Consider the following 18,446-nt stretch of genomic DNA (forward strand, 5'->3'; position numbering starts at 1 on the left):
TCCTCTGCCTCGCGGCAGGGAAGCAAGAGCACGTCCGAGGCTCAGGGCTCAGGGGACAGGAGAGCTCTTCTGCCGCTGCGCTGTCACGGAGCCCCAAGCTTGTGGCCCTGTCCTGCACTCCACCGACAAAGCCACGTTCACCGAAACCATAAAGAAGGCTTTTCTCACACACACTCTGATCTGTGGCGTCAGATTAAGCCGTTGGCCGGAAGTTGCCCAGCGCACGGTGCAGGAGAGGCTGTGACCGTGCAGCCTGTCTGTGAGTGTCCCCGGGCACCCCCCCACCCCACGCTGTGACTGCTTCCCAGCCCCTGCTCACAGAATCAGCTGCCTTCAGGCTCCCAAGGGTTTCTCCAGCTTTTGCTCCACTGTCATTTTTCACGTTTTGTTTTCTGGAATATCCAGGTGTGCTGGGACAGTGGCCTGCACACTTGTCACTCAACGAAAATAATACTAGAGCTTCTGAGGCAGAGACCACATGTAATAGTTTGTGCGTTTGTCTTTGCCAGAGCAGGGCATGGGCTGAAACGGGGACACCTGCACCAGCAGTGATGGCTTTCAGGACCAGGTGCCCGTCTGTATTCCAGCTGCCCCACTTAGCAGAGATACACTTTGGGGCACGTTACTTCCCTCTCTCTTTCATCGCCAAGAAGAATATCGATGCGCACACCGCATGCTCCCTTCGTGGTCGGTGGTGAGGCACAAATAAAATAAGGTTATTTTAAAGCTTCCTTTCCTCCATTGTTAAATGCAAGCAGATTGGGCCCAGAGCTTTCTCTCAGGCAATTAAAAATGAGTGACTGACAGATTCACACACACACGCAAACCACAGGAGGCGTCCGAATCCGAGCCCCACTGAAGACTCGCACACCAAGGACGGGGCGGGCTCTGTGGAGGGAGCAGGGAACTCCCTCTGCTGACCCTTCTGGAGCTCAGTTTTTTCAGATGTAAAGCAAAGGAGCATCACCAGATGGTCACTTTCCTGAAACTAAAATTCTCTGAATGTATAAGAATCTCATCACGAAAATAAAGTAAAACTCTGTAAATCCCCTCAGGGGTAGAACTGAGGAAGTTCAACATTCATCTCATTAATGCCTCCACCAACTATACAGAGCAGATTTCTTTGTTAAAAATACAATTTCAGTCCAACAAATTACCGTTAATAGGTTCCTACAGTTTAAACTACTTTAATCTCTTTTCCTTTGGTAAGTAGAAACTGTCTAGCCCCTCTGTGAATAACTTCTATTTCATGTTCTTTGAACAGCACATTTGTTCGCTTTTCTAAGGAAAGTTTAAGAACACCGACTACTTCAGTCTTCGGTGCAGAACAGGCATAGTGCTGAACAACATGAGCCGAGTCTCGGTTAGTACAAACAGTCCTGCGGAACAGGGGTCCACTGGTATCACCTGTTTTACACGTGTATGAGGAGGTAAGTTGCCTAAGGGCATTCGGGTATGTGGCAGGGCAGAGATACGACTCCCAAGCGTAAAGCCTCCCAAGCACCATCCTTCCATATTTGGTAGGCAGTGAGGGATATCTCTTAAAACTATAAAGCTCTTGATGGGACCAGGGTATATACAGAGGTCCCACCAGGTGTAAGTAAGACCTGTCCTCAGAGTCCTTTCACAAACGACCGGCTTTCAATGACGGATTGAATGCTGTCATGTGACACACACATTCCTCCTCTCATCCCTCTTTTACAAATACTCACGTGTGTGTAAATACAAGTGACCACAGAAGACACACAAAGATAGGTGTTCAACTGGATATTTGATTTGAGTGTATTTCTAAGCCTTTTGTTTTTTCCTCTCTAGTGATAAAGAATTTTAGAATCATGAGCAAGAATATCACCTCCTGTTCAACCCCTTGATATAGAAATACCTCCTTTTAAAATTTGGTCCTAATAAAGTGCTGAATTAAAAGCATTCTATGAATTCTTTGATGATAGGTTTCTAAGTGTCTCCGGGCTTATGAATCATTAAGTACTTATTAAGTATATGAAAATATATGTCAAGACTTCAATTTATTGTGTTAAAACATAATACTAATGAGAAAAGACAACTCACAAAGTCTTCCAAGAAAAAGAAAAATTAGTTACGGGGGAAAGAAAGGGAATTGGTATCAAAGAACCTTGATTACTGGACCTCGCCTCCTGAGCCTCACGTTTTTTATTATTAAAATTGAAGCCGTTTCTTTATAGAGGCCTCATAAAGATGCAATGAGACCGAATGGATAAGCACGTAGTAATTTCTAGCTCTCTAAACAAATTATCTTCTTGCCATTATCACTACTTTCTATCCCTTCCTCAAGGAACGTGACTCCTGACTACTTCCCATATTCTATTTCAATGTCAATAAGAATTCTCACCCTGAGCTTATCACACCTGCTCTCAATACACCCCAAAGCATCCCCGACTCACCCCGACACTTCATCCCATGCACACGTCCACTCACCCCGACATCGAAGTCTCTAAGTGCTCGCACAGGAACCTCATCTGCGTCTCGGGCCGACTCCGCGACGTCCGTACGAGAACCCCGTCCCTGGTGCCGCCCAAGCGCCAGGCGCCATGCTGTCACCCCGCAGGGAGGAAGGAGGCCCGCCCCGTGCCTCGGACCTGAAATCGCTGCCCCCCGTGTAGAGCAGTCGATCGTCTCTCCCTGCTCTCCCGGCCACATGCGATGGCCTGGCCCACGCGTGTGAAACTACTAGCCCCTCAGCTGCCTTTGAAGGACTTTGTACACAGCTTCCAGCCTTCCATGTAACCAGGCCTCAAAGTGATACTGCAAGGCAACACAGGCGGCAGCATGTACTAACATCAAAAGGCATCAAAATTTAAAAATGGAAGCGTGTAGAATTAAATTGGCCTATTACTTCTCAAAAACTTGGCAAAGCAATTTCTCAGGGGCAGGGGTGAATAAAATACGATTTCTTTAAAGAATACGGACAAGTCCCTGTGACAACAAAATACTCCTAAATATTCATGACAACAGAATGCTCTGTGAGTTCCTCTACTGCTTACTGCTTGGAGGTAGTAAATCCATTCTGGTTTAGTAGTCTTCCCTTCTGCGTAACATACTGGGAAGGTTTTAAACAGGTGGTGTGGCTTCCTCTCTAGGGTCCTTATTTGCTTGAGATAATTCTGTACTCAGTATTTTCAATTAAGAAGCTTTAAAAAGAACCCAATGTTCTAGAAATAGTCTACTATGAAGTTTTGCGTTTTACCCCTTGCTGTGCTTGCTTCTCTAGAATACAAAACTAAAGGGTATGTTTCCATTTTCAACTGATTTCATCTTCTGAAAATGTTTTCAAAAGGATGTTAAAAAGATCACGCTTCGAGATGCATTTACAATAATTCTAAAGGTCATATATTAGTGAAACACAAGGTACAGAACAATGTGCGTGGCTTATTCACATTTGTATAAAAATTGTTATATAAATATGTATCTGGGTGTGTATGTATACACATCCACAGGCCGAAAGAGGAAACAGAACTGGGGGAAGGGCAGACATCGAGTCTCACCATCCCTCATTCTACAACGCCCCGGCCCTACGTCCTTCCTTGTGAGCGCTCAAAGAACGCCAGGTCCAGAAAGGGATGCACAACCTACGAGATCTGGAGACAGAATACCCACTTCCCAGCAAGTGGGAAGAACTGCAGGGAACGCAGAAGCAAGCGAGATAGACACACCTGCGCTTCTACCCCTCACCCCCAACTTCCCACAGGTCTCCTTGCACACCTCAGATACAGACATCTTCCGTGGGGGTTCTCAGAGCGGCCGTGGCACCTGAAGTAGGAGACAGTGCTAGCCAGATATAAAGGTGGGGATGGAATCTAACGGTTCTCTCCTCACTGACCTCTCTCAAGAACGACATGATTTGGGACTTTTAGTTTTTGGTACAAAGTGATTTACTCTCAGGGTAAACATGAAAAACAGCTGTTCTACCAGAAGGTTCCTCCGAGAGGACGGCTCCCATTCATGTTTACAGACCCCCTAGTGGCTCCGCAGCTGGTCCTTGGTCCTCCATCGGCTGCCGGGCCCCGTGCTCACTTGGCTCCTCTCGTGCCCACCTGTGTGGCTGTCTCGTACAGGTCACAGGAGGTGTCAAGTTCACGGAGGTCAGGCAACATTCTCTCCCCCCACCCTGGCCTCCGTGCTCAGTAGGAAGGAGTCTAAGGCTCACATGACGTGCTCCCGGGAGGTTTAGTGGCAGCAACAGATTGAGTGGCTTTTCCATCCTCCATATTCACGCAAAACACAGCACCGCGCGCTCTGCACACGGTATGACCTTAGAACAGACGACATACTTGGCAACTGAAGAGGGAGATCCCCTTTCAGCACTGGGATCCCGTGTCAAACACACTGTGACCACACAACGACTTGTTGGGAAAAACCCAAGTTCATGACAAGGCGCACAGCTTTGGGCCACAGCAGAGCTGCCCTGGGTTTAACCTACTGGGGCCTGGGAGCAGCCCATCCTTCGGCCCTTGCACACACACAGCACGATGGAAGAAAGAAGGGTGTTCAGAAGCAGACAGCAGCAAACGGGCCCCCGACACCCCCTGCCAGCCGTGCCGCTGACTGTGATAACGGAGACGCAGCGCACTGTTCCCGCGAGAGACTCCCACCTGTGTAATCGCTGCACTGCTCGGTTTATAACGCAACCGGCCTACTGCTTCTTTCTCACAAACACACGCCTGACATATGAAAACGAAACGGAAAATTACTAGGGCACGGAACAAAGTAACTGTACAAAGCAGTGGTAGCTATCAAAAAAAGTTCAAAGTTCCCAAAATAAAGTAGTAACTTATATCAAGAGGCTAAAAAAGAAGAAACCAGTCCTGTTTGTTGGCCAAATGTCCTCATAATAAAACTGCGTCTGAGAACAACACCCGCCTGCCAATGACAACCATGTCCTGGGAGATGAACGTGCCCTGCAGATGGTCTCCAACACCCCCCTTCTTTTAATAGAACTGGGTGAATAAAAGCCATAGGTTTTGCCACAATTGTAATGTTTTCATATATTTGTAAGTTCTCAGCTATGTTTCGCAAGGCAGAGGCAGCTAGAGCTTTGACGTACACATGAAATTCTTTTTTGACAGTCTGCTTTGGGTCAAGGGGAAGAAAAATCCTGTCTTAATAAAACGTAAGCCTTGGACTGGTTCACAAAGTGGATCTGAAAGTCTGATCTATTTGCTTATCTTCCCTTAAGAAAGGGGCAATTTCCTTAAAATGACCCACTACAAAAGGGAGGCGACTTCCAGCGCTGACCGCTCACAACCTGATGCATGAAGCAGACCTGAGGTTCCGCCCTCAGAGGCGCCTGCAGCCCTGTCTGCCCACAAAAGGGGGCACATGGGACTGGCGGCCACTCCAGGTGCTTTCGCTCAGAAATTAACAGGAGAGTTACATACACGTTGTCTGAAGCAGGATATGTTTCAACATTTCACCTGCACAATTACTACTCTCACATTTATGGTTAAAAAATAACACAAAACTGCAGCACTGCTCGTAGAGTTACGTAGCCTGCTCTCCTGGACTAGACAGAGCCACCCTTTGGTGGCGGTGAATTAAAAAAGCAGTTCCTCACTTCGCCTTTCCTGTTCCTTCAGCCTTTCCTAAGAACGCCATAAAACAAGGCAAATGACAGGAAAGCTAGGAGGAGAATCAGCATTCACAACAAACAGGAGAAACTCTACCTCCTACCGATGCCGGGAAAAGCGACTGTGGCTGAGAACAAAGGCTGTCAGCCCCTTGGAATGCGCTCTGGATACAAAGCAGGTCAGTGCCTCCAAAGACAGACCTGAACTCTGCTCATTAAAAAGTGGAAACCAGGACTCACCCTGTAAAGAGGATGACACTGGTCCCTGAAACACGGAGCCAGGCGGGCGTAGATCTGCAGGCTGTAGTAATACGCGGCCAGCTGGAGCGAGAGGGCCGAGCAGGACTGCGTCTCAAAGCACCTGTTAGCATCCAGCACCTAGGAGGGGGCAGGATGGAATGGACGCAGCTGAGTGGAAGTCAAGATCATCGCACACCGTTACATCTCCAGTCGTTACTGGAGAATTCAGGTTCAAAGTTTCCATCACATCAACTCGCTCTCATCTTAATGTAACAACATTAAAATTCAGAAGATACTATAAAGGCAGATCCTCTGCACATAGAAAGATTTAATATCAACATTTCAACAGCATTGTAGAGTGTACTCCCTGGATACTGACTGCAATCATTTATGTAAAATAAACAATTATAATAATAGGTTTTCAGTTCATTTGTTTCTGACTCCTCCTTTCTTGGTGCGGGCAAACTTACCTGTGGTAAGGCAAGAAGATAAGCGAGCGCCAAGGTCATGTCCTTCGGTAAAGCGTCGCTTGCTAGTTGCAAGAGAACTGAATACAGGGGAAAAAATGAATTATTTTATTTGAGGAACCGTATGACATTCGTGGTTACTAAGTACCATGTTATCAGTCCTATAAGATTTCAACAGACAATTAGCTTCAGAAGACTTTTCAAGACACTTTCCCATCTAAACGCAGATCACGTGAAACTCTGTTACATGCTGTCGCTTAGACATGAGGAAATCCTGTCAGTGTAGCTGTAAAGTCTAAGTGCAGATAGATCAGTGAGGATGGTTTCTTAAAGCTAACCCTTTGCTTTAAAGGACCCAGGCCTTGCTGTAAAATGTGTGTATCAGCAGCAGCTAATGTGGAAGACGGCCATACAGGCGCTAACCATCAAAGCCACAAAATAGCTTCCTGAATGCAAACTTAGGATCCTTTGATTACAACAATGATGATGATATGGGTTTGTTCCTCCCAAGAACGCCCCTCTTCATCACAAGCCACAAAAAGAACACCAGTCTCTTGCTTTGGGTATATACCATAAAATATCCCAACCATTAACAGCTTTTCTAACAACAACAAAACAGTATGTAAGTGACAACTTGTAAACGTCACAGCTTTAATAAACACAAGGACACTGCCAACAAAGTCTGTGCTCATAAGCAGTTTGTCCAGATAAGGACGTACTCCATTCATTTAGGTCCGAGGATCAAGGACCAGGCAGTCATGCGTAATCACAATGTAAATCCTTTATTTTTAAAGAGCACAGATTCTACTGATCTGTGCTAATGAAGAACAGAATGTGAATCCAAAGTAAACGGTGTTTGACTTTAAGAACAGACCATATCCTGTTTTTCCAGAAGATTTACCTCCCTAATTATGCCTTACTTGGACTAGAATTAAGTCATCTGTATAATCTGAGCTTAGCTGACAGTCTGGGCAGGGGGTCGGTGGTGGGCTGAGGAGTATAATATCAACTGTCACATCTTGGTGAAAGGTATAAGGTAGTTCAATATAGAATTTTCTCAGTTTCATGTGCATTTGAAAATTTTCTTCATAAAATACCGGGTGAAGAAAGGAGAAGAGTCCTCTCTGGTAACTGTGTCTCATGCTCAGGTCCTGGCAGCTACTTCCTTCCCAAGGGGGTTATCCTGGAGGGAAACCCGGACATGCTGTATACACGTGTCTCCAGCACTCAGACAGCTGGTCTCCCAGCCACACGAAGCCCACGACCTCCCTGCTGCTCCAGGACTGGAAAAGTCACCAGTGCCAAGTATACCGCCACCCACCCGCCCCCAGGTTGAAAGGAAAGGGGGTCCCGTCTCCTCCTCCCTAATCCCTAACACAAATGGCGCTCAAGTTATGTCACAGCAACCTTTTCTCCCACGGCTGGGTCACAGCTCACTCATCGCCACGACCCAAGTGCCTGGCCCAGAGCCGCTCGTGACTAACAGCTGCACTGTCCCGGGAACTCCTGCAGAGTGACGGCAGTGGTCCCCCTCTACCCCTGGGCATCCAAACCTTCTCGGCAGCCCTTGCGGAGACTCGGGGATTCTTGCAAAGAAGAACTCAAACCCACAGACAGGCAGCTTCTCCGCCTCTGACTCTGCAGGTCATTTGAAGCAACAACTGACAAAATTATCGATAAGGATCTGAAGTAGTTGATGCCACCAGGTCTCACTGGGGTACACCAGATGTCACACTGGCTAGAGACTGAGGCCTGGTGATTTTACATTACCATTAAGATATATTTTTTAAAAACGGGGTGGGGCCTGCCCTACACTTACCGGTGCATCTGAGTTTAATCTGCAATGCTGGTTCTCAAACCCTGAATACAATGCATTTTGTAAAAAAGTTACCCAGCCAAACTGAGACGAAATCTATGTCTAGTTCTGAGCAAAGTCCATGCCCCTGGAAAGTAGGCGAGGATCAATTTAGTTCCAGAGCTCGATCTGCAGGGGAAAGCTGCCTGTATCATTGATTTAGAAATCATTAGCCATTAAATCATTCATTTAGCTAAATAAATAATGATCAATTTTCTTCAGCTAGTCTTCATAAAAACCTTTCCATCAACTTTATTAAAAAATTCTGAAATGTAGATCATGTTCAGAAGTGTAATTTGAATGATAACCTACATATGAACCAAAGTCAAGGATCCCATCTTTACAATTTTTAATATGGGCCATTGAGCCTATATAACTTCAATTTTGCCAAGTTTCTGACACATATTTGGTACTATAAGACAGTCAAAACCATGTTTCAGACATATTAGCATTATTGATACCAAACGTGCCTGTGAAAATGCTTCATAAATTATAAAGCCATATGTAAATTAAGGGATAATTATTAAAATCACCTCTATATTTTTTAAAAATCCATTTTTAATATACACAGTGGGTGCTCTAACATGTTTTCCCCACTCAATTCAACCACGTTTGAAAAAATGCTCACTACTTCAGTGGCCTTGGCGTCTTCCCCGTGGTGGAACGTGAGCACCCGAACGTCAGAGAAGGCAGCTGGGGGCCACACCCGCACTGCGGGGGCCTGCAGGCTGCTCGGGCCGCCGGGGCGCAGGGGAGCCGCACACAGGCCCTGGGGCTGGGGTCGGGCTCCCGGGGGGTTCAGGCGAGGGCGGGCTTTCGGCCTCGCCGTCCGGTGGCACCTGCCCGGTAGGACCCCCGTGTGGACGTGTGACAGCAGCCCGGGAGGGCGCGGGCAGTACAGGCGGCGCTCAGGGTCCGCCCGCGAGCGGAAGAGGCCAGGCCGCCGGCTGAGCGGCTCGCGGAGCCAGCGCGTCCCAGCCGAAGGAGGAGCGCACGGGCCGCACGGGTGGCTGCGGACCTCGGCCAGCTCGCGTGGGACCCTGGGGGGCTGCCACCTGCGCCACCCAAGGGGCCCCACGAACACCCAGGTTAGGGTTAGGGTTGGGGTTAGGTGTGGCTGTCAAACTTTCATACATTTAATTCTTCTCAAACACCCCTACCGGGGAAGACGTGCCACCACGCAGAAAATGCTGCAGATGAAACACACATCCCCGTGCCATAAAGCCGTTACCACCCGGAAGCAGGAAGAAAGGTCTACTGAGTACTTTGTATCATTTGCTTAAGACTCACTACATAATTAGCAGCTTAAAAACAGAGATTGCATCCCACGCGTCCTTTAAATCCTCAATATTAGTAAATACCTAGAAAACAGAAGGTAAGGTTTTAAATAAGTGAGAGATGGCGTCCAGCTCAGCGATTATAGGAGCGGAGCACGTTATGACTGTTCTTCCTGACCCGCCTTCATTTCATCCAGTTTCGCTGCCTGCTCCCCAGGCCGAGCGCCACGGTGTCGGGGACCGGCCGCCTCCCTACCTTCCGTGGCGGGGAAGAGGTCTCCTCCCCTCGTCTCCGCCTCCGCCAGCTCCCCCGTCCTCAGCAGCACTTCCGCGAAGCTCTCCGCCGAGACGTGCTGACAGGCGGCGAAGGCCACCTCGGACTAGGCACAAGGAGAACGCCACTTACTAAGGTGTCCCTTTTCCTATGAAGACATTCTTAGAAAACACAGTTCCAAGACTGTTTATCTTCTGGTGACTTCAATAACTTCTCACTAAAGCATACTATTTTGTGTAAGATTTTTAATTGATTTGAATCTCATAACAAAATATGTTGTATAGAAAACAAATCACATTAAAACCAATGGATAATATGATTAAGAAAGACGCCAAAGGGGCACATTTTCAGGAAAAATTTCAGTTTTTGTTTGTACTGACATGCCCACAACGGCATGACGGTTAAACCCATGTCCTTGGGCACACTGTCCTTACCTCTGTGACAAACGGACTGGCGAGGACAGACTCATAGAAAGGGTGGCAGCCTTGTTTTTCTAGACCTTCATTGGTTCCGATTCGATAAGCATCACCAAATTCTTGCCCCTGAATAGAACAAAGTGAAAAACAGTAGCTAGAGAGAGCCGTGAGAGAGACGTGAGGATGCCATGCGGGACGGTGTCAGGAGCAGCCATCGAAGCGCGTGTGGGGTCTAAAGAGGGCGTGTCAGAGGGACGCCGGAGAGTGAGGCACCACCGCGTCCTGAGAGCAGCTCTGCACCCTCGCCCCGCAGTGCCTTTGATTTCCCGGGTCACTGACAAAAATGAATCAGAAACACGGGAGGCAACTGGTCTTACACCTATAATGGCGAGTTTTCTACACTCGTCGGAATAACCTTCCTAAGACATCCTTTCGTGCATAGTGCTCCTCTGCTCAAAAACCCTTCAGTAGCTTTGAACAACGCAAACAGCCAACAGTAGCAAGTCTAAACTATGTGGAATAACATGTAGATCAGTAAATGTTCCCTAACATTAAAGGCTAACCGCTCACTCCGTCCACACTGGTCCACCGCGTGCGTCCTACCTCTGCGGCTTTCTTCCATTGCTAGGCTCCTGTCCATGCTGTCGGCCTGCTTAGATCCCACCTCCCCTTCCAGGCCCACCTCGGACCCCACCTGCTGGAACGGCACCAGAGGCAGGTAAGAGACAACGGCGCCCCTTTCGGGCCCCATCTGCTGCACGGCTGCAGCCCACACCAACACCTTCTGGACTTGCCGTCGGCACTCCCCACAAGCAGGTACGATATCTCAGTGACTCCAGTCTGCTTAATTCTATTCATGTGCTTTCCTCAGATAGATCGTAAAGGCCCTTACTGGAAGAGCCAAGGAAAAGACACTCACCGGGCCTGCCAAGTTTCCTGAGCACTTACCTGATGCCAAGCATAGCCCAGGAAACAACGTAGTTGCTGCAGCCAATGATGGCAAAAATGACTACCGGTACTTCAACACTATACAGTAGGCACAACGTTAACACTTTATCTAAGATACACACCCTCAAGAAGTAGCCAGAATCATCATCCAGTGGCACACATGCAGTAATAAGGGCTGCAGACTTGCCCCGAAGTCAAGCACTTAGCCTTTTAGTCAATGGTACCTCCACTTACCCAACGGTCTGGGCTATCATCCTGAGTTCTCCTCTTGCCTGCATATCCCACGTAGAGACCGTGAGTGGGTCCACAAAATGCATCCCCAAGCCTGCCGCATCCCACTTCCGCCCTGGCCACCGTGGCCCAAGCCAGCACCACCACCAGCACGTCTTGCCCGGGGTACTAGGGTAGAGATCTACCTGCCTGCTTCCACGCCTGACTCACTAGTGCTGTCGGCACAGCAGTCAAATGAGCTTATTAAAAGTAAACCTGGACCCCACAACTGCGTCGCCTGAATCCTCCAGCAGCTTCCCGTCTTACCCAGAATAAACTCTGCGGTCCTTCCACGAGGCTCCGTATGGCTGGCCTCTCACTCCTCTCTGATCTCGGCTCGTCCCGCTCTTCCCACTGTCCACTCTGCTCGCACCGTGCCGCGCCCCCTTCTGTTCTACAAAGATGTCACACACGTCCCCCCGCCAGGGCTTTGCACTTGTCCTGCTTCGCTCAGTCGGGTCCCTGCTCAGAGGGACAGCCCTTCTGAGGAACCTAACACCTTCCTACCTAAATCAGAGCTTCCGTCCCCAGCATCGCCCGTCACCCCCTCAGCTGGCTCATGGTCACAGTGTGCGTCACCGTCTGCCGTTACACACGACACAACTCTGTTTTTCTTGCTTTCTTTGTGACCCCCACTGAACCACAGGTTCCACAGGGGACGGGAACTCGACTGAAGCATTCCCCATTCCCAGTGACCAGCACGGTGTCTGACTCAGACGGTGCATGGTGAGTCTCTGCCAAATAAACGGACGAATGAGTTAACTAATGAGAGAGAGAGACCCGTGTGGGCATTTGGGGAGAACTTACAAGTACGTGGCTCTGTCCTCTGAGCTTTCCCCTGGGAGACTGAAGGAGCACAGTGCAAAGATGCAGAGGAGACAGCAAGGGACAATGGTTGACAGGTCACAGAAAGCAATCACCTGATGCACTGCTAGTCCTGCCGTCGACTTCCAGATGAATGGAAGAGTCTGTTAACCTGTGCTCCTAGCCCAGGCCCCGGAGTGACAGTATTATAAAGGGAGACCTTTAGTGGGTGACAGGTCACGAGGGCAGAGACGTCAGAAATGGCATCAGCTCCTCATCCCTCCCACCGTGAGGGCAGAGCAAGGAGACAATGGTCTGTGAACCAGGAAGGAGACCCTCCCCTAAATCTGCCAGCAATTTGACTTTGGACTTCACAGCCCCCGACATAGTTTGCTGTTTAGCCCACCCAGCCTACGGTGCTTTGGCTACAGCGGCCCAGACTAACTAAGAATGCCCTCAAGCTGGCTTTCAGCACTTAGCCTTCACGACTGGTTTGTAGAAGAAACACAGCAAAAGTGAGCAAGCAGTGATAAGACCTTTTTCCTTTTCATCCCACTAAACTTAAATTCTGACACAGCCCTAACAAGTGTCCTTTGCAAGTATTCTGTGGGGCTCCATATTACACTCCATAAAATAAATTACCCATTCCCTGACGGGACGCCTAGGTTCCTCAAGAGGTGAGTTTAATGACCTTGAGAAGACAAGGCCGCGGCCCCAGGGAAAGCGGCCGGGGAGCAGCGCTAAGAAGCGGCAGGAGCCACACCGCTGACGGGGGCGGGGGCCCACCTGGAGGGGCCGGAGGTAAGTCAGAGACTTCTTCCACCACTGCCCGTCACGGACCGCCTGCAGCACCGCCCTGGTGGTGGTCGTGGTGTTGGACAGGACCTTCCTGGTGGTGGCGGTGGTCCAGTGCAGGAGGTCGGCCGAGCCGCTGCCCGGAGCCCCGACGTCGTCCTGGGATGAACGGGGAGACAAGAAGCGCAAACGCGCGCATGGTCAGAGAGCGGAGAGGGGTGCTGGGCCTACTCAAGGTTATCAGACAAGAAGCAGGTAAACTGGAAGCCCATCTCTGCCAGTGACAAAATCATGTGAACTAGGCACCACTGCCACACCGTTCCTCTGTGAAGCGTTTACAAAAGAAAGTCTGGTAAAGGAAAAACCATCACAGTACATGAGTCAAATAACCCCTTTCAGAAACATTTAGGAGGTAAAAATGGGTTCTGTAATTTTTTCCCAGTGCAATATCCTGCCAATGAGACACACTCATGTTTGTTTCTTTGACAAGACTTTCTAGAGTATTCATTATCTAGATTAAGTATCATCACCAAGCCATTATTATATGAAATGTTTTTAAAGGGACTTATTTAAGAAAAAGAAGATTAAAGTTATGAACATTAAAATGACAACAAACTCACAACTATCAACAACTGAATCTAAAAAATAAAAACAAAATCCGACTAAGCAAACCAGAATAGGAACAGAATCATAGGTATGGGGATCATTTGGAGGGTTGTCAGCTGGGAGGGGGAGGGGGAGAAGTGGGGAAATGGTGCAGGGACTAAGAAGCATAATCAGTTGATACAAAATAGATAGGAGGACGTTAAGAATAATATAGAAAAGGGCAAAACCGAAGAACTTATATGCACGACCCATGGACATGAACTAAGGGGAGTGGGATTGCTGGAGGGACGGGGGTACTGGGCAGAGGGGAGCAAACAGGGAAAAAATTGGGATTACTGTAACAACATAATCAATAAAATATACTTTAAAAAAGTCATTTAAAAAAAGAAAGAAATCATTCACTCAAACAATGCTAAGTTTTACGACAACACTGCAGAGTAGATATTAGAGCACCATTTGACACAGAAAAAAACCATTGATCGAGTGAGCTGAGAATGCTGGGCTCAGGCCACCAGCCTCCCTTCCCAACCAGGGCTGGCTGGCAAAACGTGCCGTCCGCTGGTTCTTTGCCGGGTTCAACGCATCAGCAACATCTCTTTCTCACACACACAGAGACATCGACACTTGTATTTATTTAACATCGTTTGTTCTTCTGCATTATAACACTACTGTACTCTCACTGAAGATGGTTCGAGAAATTCAAAAGAGCAGGGGGAAAAGGATAGTACATTCACAGGTGGATGAAGCAAAGACATTACCTCCTCTGTGTCTGCAGCCCAGGCTGAGAGAACTTTCCTTAGAAAATGTCTACTGGAGTGTAAGGTCGATTAGAAACTGTGTGCCTGGACGTGTCCGGCTTGATCCACATGACCAGCACTGACACGCAGACACAGGACACCAGAACCCCACATACCACTCTGCGCTCACCGCCACACCCACCGCCCACCGCCAAGATTGACACCGCCCTGACTTCTCGCGGCATAAATGACTTTTGCCTATTTTTATGCTTGAGGTAAACAGAAATATGTTCTCTTTTATGTCTGGTGCCTTTCATTCAAAAAAATGCATTCCTATTCTTGCACGTGGATGAATACTGTCCAACTTGCGGTGGGTGCAATGCCACTGCATTGCTAACGTAACGGAGTATTACAACGTGTGACTACATCGGAACTTCTGTGAGCATTCCGCTGCCCTCCAGCCTGGAGCTAACACCAATCGTGCTGCCCGGAGCATGCTGGTAGGTACCTCCCAGTGAACAGACACCTTTCTGGGCAGGTACCCAGCAGTGGAGCTGCTGTAACAGGGAGTACGCCTACGTCCAGACTTAGGAAAGAGTGCCCAAGATTTTCTAGAACGGTTGTACCAGTTCACACTCTAACCAGCAATTACAAGGGTTCCGGTTTCTGCACATCCGTGCCAATACCTGGCACTGCATGCCTTGGTCCTTTTAGCAACACTAGTGACTCCCTTTGTGGCTTTAATGTCCGTCTCTCCGGCGGCTAACGAAGCTGAACACCTTTCCAGGCTTTTGCTGGCCCTGTGAGTGTCCCATTTCGTGACATGTCCATTTGTGTCTTTTGCCTGTTCTTCTGTTGGTAGCCAGTCTCTCTTATTCATGTGTAAGGATTCTTTAGATGTTCTAGATAACCATCTCATATTAGATATACGATTGTGAATATTTTCTGTTACTCTGAAGATTATCTTTTCAATATCTTAATCGTGTCTTTTCATTAACCGAAGTTCTTAAATTCTAAAGTAGTCCAATTTATCAGTTTTGTCATTTTATTAGTATTTTTGTATCATGTTTAAGAAATCTTTGTCTACTCCAAGGTCTCAAAGATATTCATCTATATTTTCCTTGACATGTAATATTTTTGCTGTAAGTAAAACCCTGTTAAGACAGTGTATTACCTTCTCCTATGCGCTCACAGCATTAGAGGCGTAGTTAATGCACTTAGCATAATATACTGATATAATTTTTTTGGCTTGTCTGTTTGCCTTCCCAACTAGGCAATAGCTTTTCGAGGGCAGGGACAATGTTTATTCATTACTATATCCTCAGAGTGTGTGAAATCCCTAATGTGTCATTTGTATTTGTAAATATGTGTAAGAAGTCAGGTTTTACTGCACTGTTTAAATGTTTGAAGATACATTTTCTCAAGCCTAATATGTTCATGTTTACAGTAGCTAAATGTTATTCAAATAAGATTTCAGGTCACACATTCAATCCCTGTTCATCTTTAGAATCTTCTTAATTGAGAAGGTGTACTCAATGATTTGAATGTCATCAACTAATCCAAGTGCAGAACTAAAAATATAAACATGGTAAGAAATAGGGCCCCGCAAAAGAACACAAGTTCATTCAGAGGAAAAATCAACTCTACTGAAAAAGATCAAAAAACATAGGCTATGAAACAATTATTCCATTTCATAAAATGAACCTAAACTTTACTTCTGTTCACATGGATAGGCTAGCTCAAGACAGGAAATTTAAAATATATGCAACTTAAAAGTTTGCTCGAGAAGATACGTGAAATCCACATGCGCAGGAATATGCGTCATAAAAGGATTTTCTGTAAGGGATCCTCTAATGAGACTTGCCAAAGAGGATGTAAAATAAAAAACTCATTTGGACCCCAGAGGAGATTTAATTTGGGGGCAGTCTACCATGATTATAGTGTAACCAGAGGCATTAATGAGGAAAATAGTCCTCTTTCAACTTCATGTAATGAAGAAAGAAAAAAGAAGTTAGGCAAAACCCTGAAATGATCGCTGCTGGCACATTTTATTCAGAGTTGCATTCTGCTAATTAATTTAGAGTGTATAGCAGCAGAAATAGATTGATCCCCAAAACCGAATCAACAACTCTAAGGCATAAAATTTAACATGAAATCTCATTAATGTCAAGTGCATTACAGAGCTCAAAGGTGAACTTACTAAGCACTAAGGATGTTTTTCAAACCTTACAGTAGACACCTTACCTAACAGGCAGGAGTCCCCAAGAACAAGAACAGTTCCACATGCCAGGCTGAGCTCACAGAAGCGATTCTTGCTGACCAGCCACCCCAGTGAATAATCTATTCTCTGGTTTGTCTGGTAACATAAGGGTTCTTTCCTGAGCCACCCGTTTGCCTACCACGGCTGAGCTCATGGTGGCACATACCCACGAAGGAAGGATGACGTATCTTCTAAATGTCCCTGCGGCAGGGCAGGAAGGAGCTAGGGCAATCCCTTGGCACGCGGACAGCCAGTTCCCACTGGCCCCACGCAGCACCCCAACTCACCTGGCTCTCGCTCCCTAGCATGACTTCTCCTTCCTTAAGCATTAGGCCCCTGGACAATGAGGTTCTGATCAGCATCAGATAATCTTAGGAATAAAGCCTTGGGTCTGCCGACCACTGAGACAGTTTTGGTCAAAGTGGAGATAACATCAGGCCCAGAAAGGCAGCAAAACCAGAGGAAGTCCCACCCCCTCGGGGCCAGATGTAACTGCCAACGACCCCCTGCCCTGGTGCCAGCCCATCAGTCAGCCCTGACCCCTAAGCTCATTTTGAAGAATCAGCACATGGAAAGCTGACGAATATTCTATTGAGCTCCTTCCCGGGGACGGCCCCTAAAATCCCTACCTTTAGAAAGCAGATAAAACCCCTCCAGCAAGGGCCCCGGGCACACTCCCCCCAGAGCACACCTGCACTTCCTACCCTTCTTCCCTCAGAGGCACATCTTGGCTTTCTCTCTCCTAGAGACTGGCAGTCGGGAGCAGCAGGCGAGGGCACCTCATCGGGGGGCCTCACCCCCTGACCCCGTCTGCAGGGGCTTCCCATTCACCCCTGAGTCCAGGCAGCCTGGGCAGCCCAGCAGGCTTGCTTCTTCGGTCTCTAACTTTCTCTCTAAAAGGCCAAGGCAGCTCTCTGAGCAGCCCACTTGCATCCTCTCTTTGAGTGTGCTTTTGCTTTGCACGCTAAATAAACTTCCTCTTGCACAGACTTCTTGGCCCCAAATTCTTTCTTTGCAGAACTCAAGACCAGAGATCTGACATCACTGCTAATACCTGGCACCGTGAGGTGACTCAGATTGTCTGATCATCCTTCTCTGGTCGGAGGTTTCTTCCGCTGACGGTTCCTTGCTGTGGTGCAGCAGGGTTCCAGAGAAGCCCACCCAGGACCGCCCTGCAGGCCGGGACCCGCGCTGGGTACCAGCAGGGGCCCACAGTAGTCCACTGGCTCCTCGCTTTGCATCGGGTAAACTTGGGTGAGTTTTTCTTGGAATTCTGGGCCTCCCTGTTTCAAGGTGAGAGGCCCTGACCTTATCTGAGCTGTTTTAAAAACAAATCCTCGAGGTGGAACTTAAAGGTTAAGAGCTGAGATAAGTCAGGGTAAGGCTAAGAGCTGAAACACCTCAGGACAGGAGGGAAAAACGCGTGGCTGGTTTTTAATTTTGGCTTCTCAATTGGAATTGCTTTCTGAGAGTCTGAACAAAACCTTTTACTGGAAAAATTAGAGCCTGAACTCATTCAGCTCCACAGATAAGGGGCACTTTCTCCCTCCAGCTCAAATTTCGGGTATTCTTAGGTGACTAAGTATTATTTGGAGGTGCCAAGAGTGTCCCTCACGACCTGCAGGAGCCCCGTAGGGAACTCCAACGCAACTGTAATTCGATGATGGACTCATCCGGGGACAGACATAAAGGCTGGTTATCTGGCGCCCCCAAGTCCTCAAGGTCGCGTTGACAGTATTACACAGCCGGGGAGAGAAACAGAGACCTGTAGGAGGGCTGAAGCAACTCAGGAGGTGACAGCCTCCTGGAGCCCAACGCACAAGCAGCAACCGCCCCCCCCCCCACCACTGCACAATATCCCTGGAAACATGTTCAGATTCTGATGATCTCAAAAC

At 47.9% G+C, this 18,446-nt stretch overlaps 1 protein-coding gene across 1 annotated transcript in view; it reads right to left on the minus strand.

The window, feature by feature from the left end:
• NBAS (NBAS subunit of NRZ tethering complex) overlaps positions 1-18,446 on the minus strand; it is a 257,267-nt gene that overhangs the window by 89,492 nt on the left and 149,329 nt on the right. The window contains exons 36-40 of the mRNA XM_090280933.1: positions 12,940-13,107; positions 10,150-10,257; positions 9,698-9,821; positions 6,313-6,389; positions 5,843-5,980 (exon numbers count right to left, since the gene is read on the minus strand). Of these exons, the coding sequence (XP_090137059.1) occupies positions 5,843-5,980; positions 6,313-6,389; positions 9,698-9,821; positions 10,150-10,257; positions 12,940-13,107 (615 nt within the window). The remainder of the gene's footprint in view (positions 1-5,842; positions 5,981-6,312; positions 6,390-9,697; positions 9,822-10,149; positions 10,258-12,939; positions 13,108-18,446) is intronic.

The sequence above is a fragment of the Furipterus horrens genome, unplaced genomic scaffold, assembly GCF_987537825.1.
Source record: "Furipterus horrens unplaced genomic scaffold, mFurHor1.1.pri manual_scaffold_6, whole genome shotgun sequence".
Taxonomy (NCBI): Eukaryota; Metazoa; Chordata; class Mammalia; order Chiroptera; family Furipteridae; genus Furipterus; species Furipterus horrens.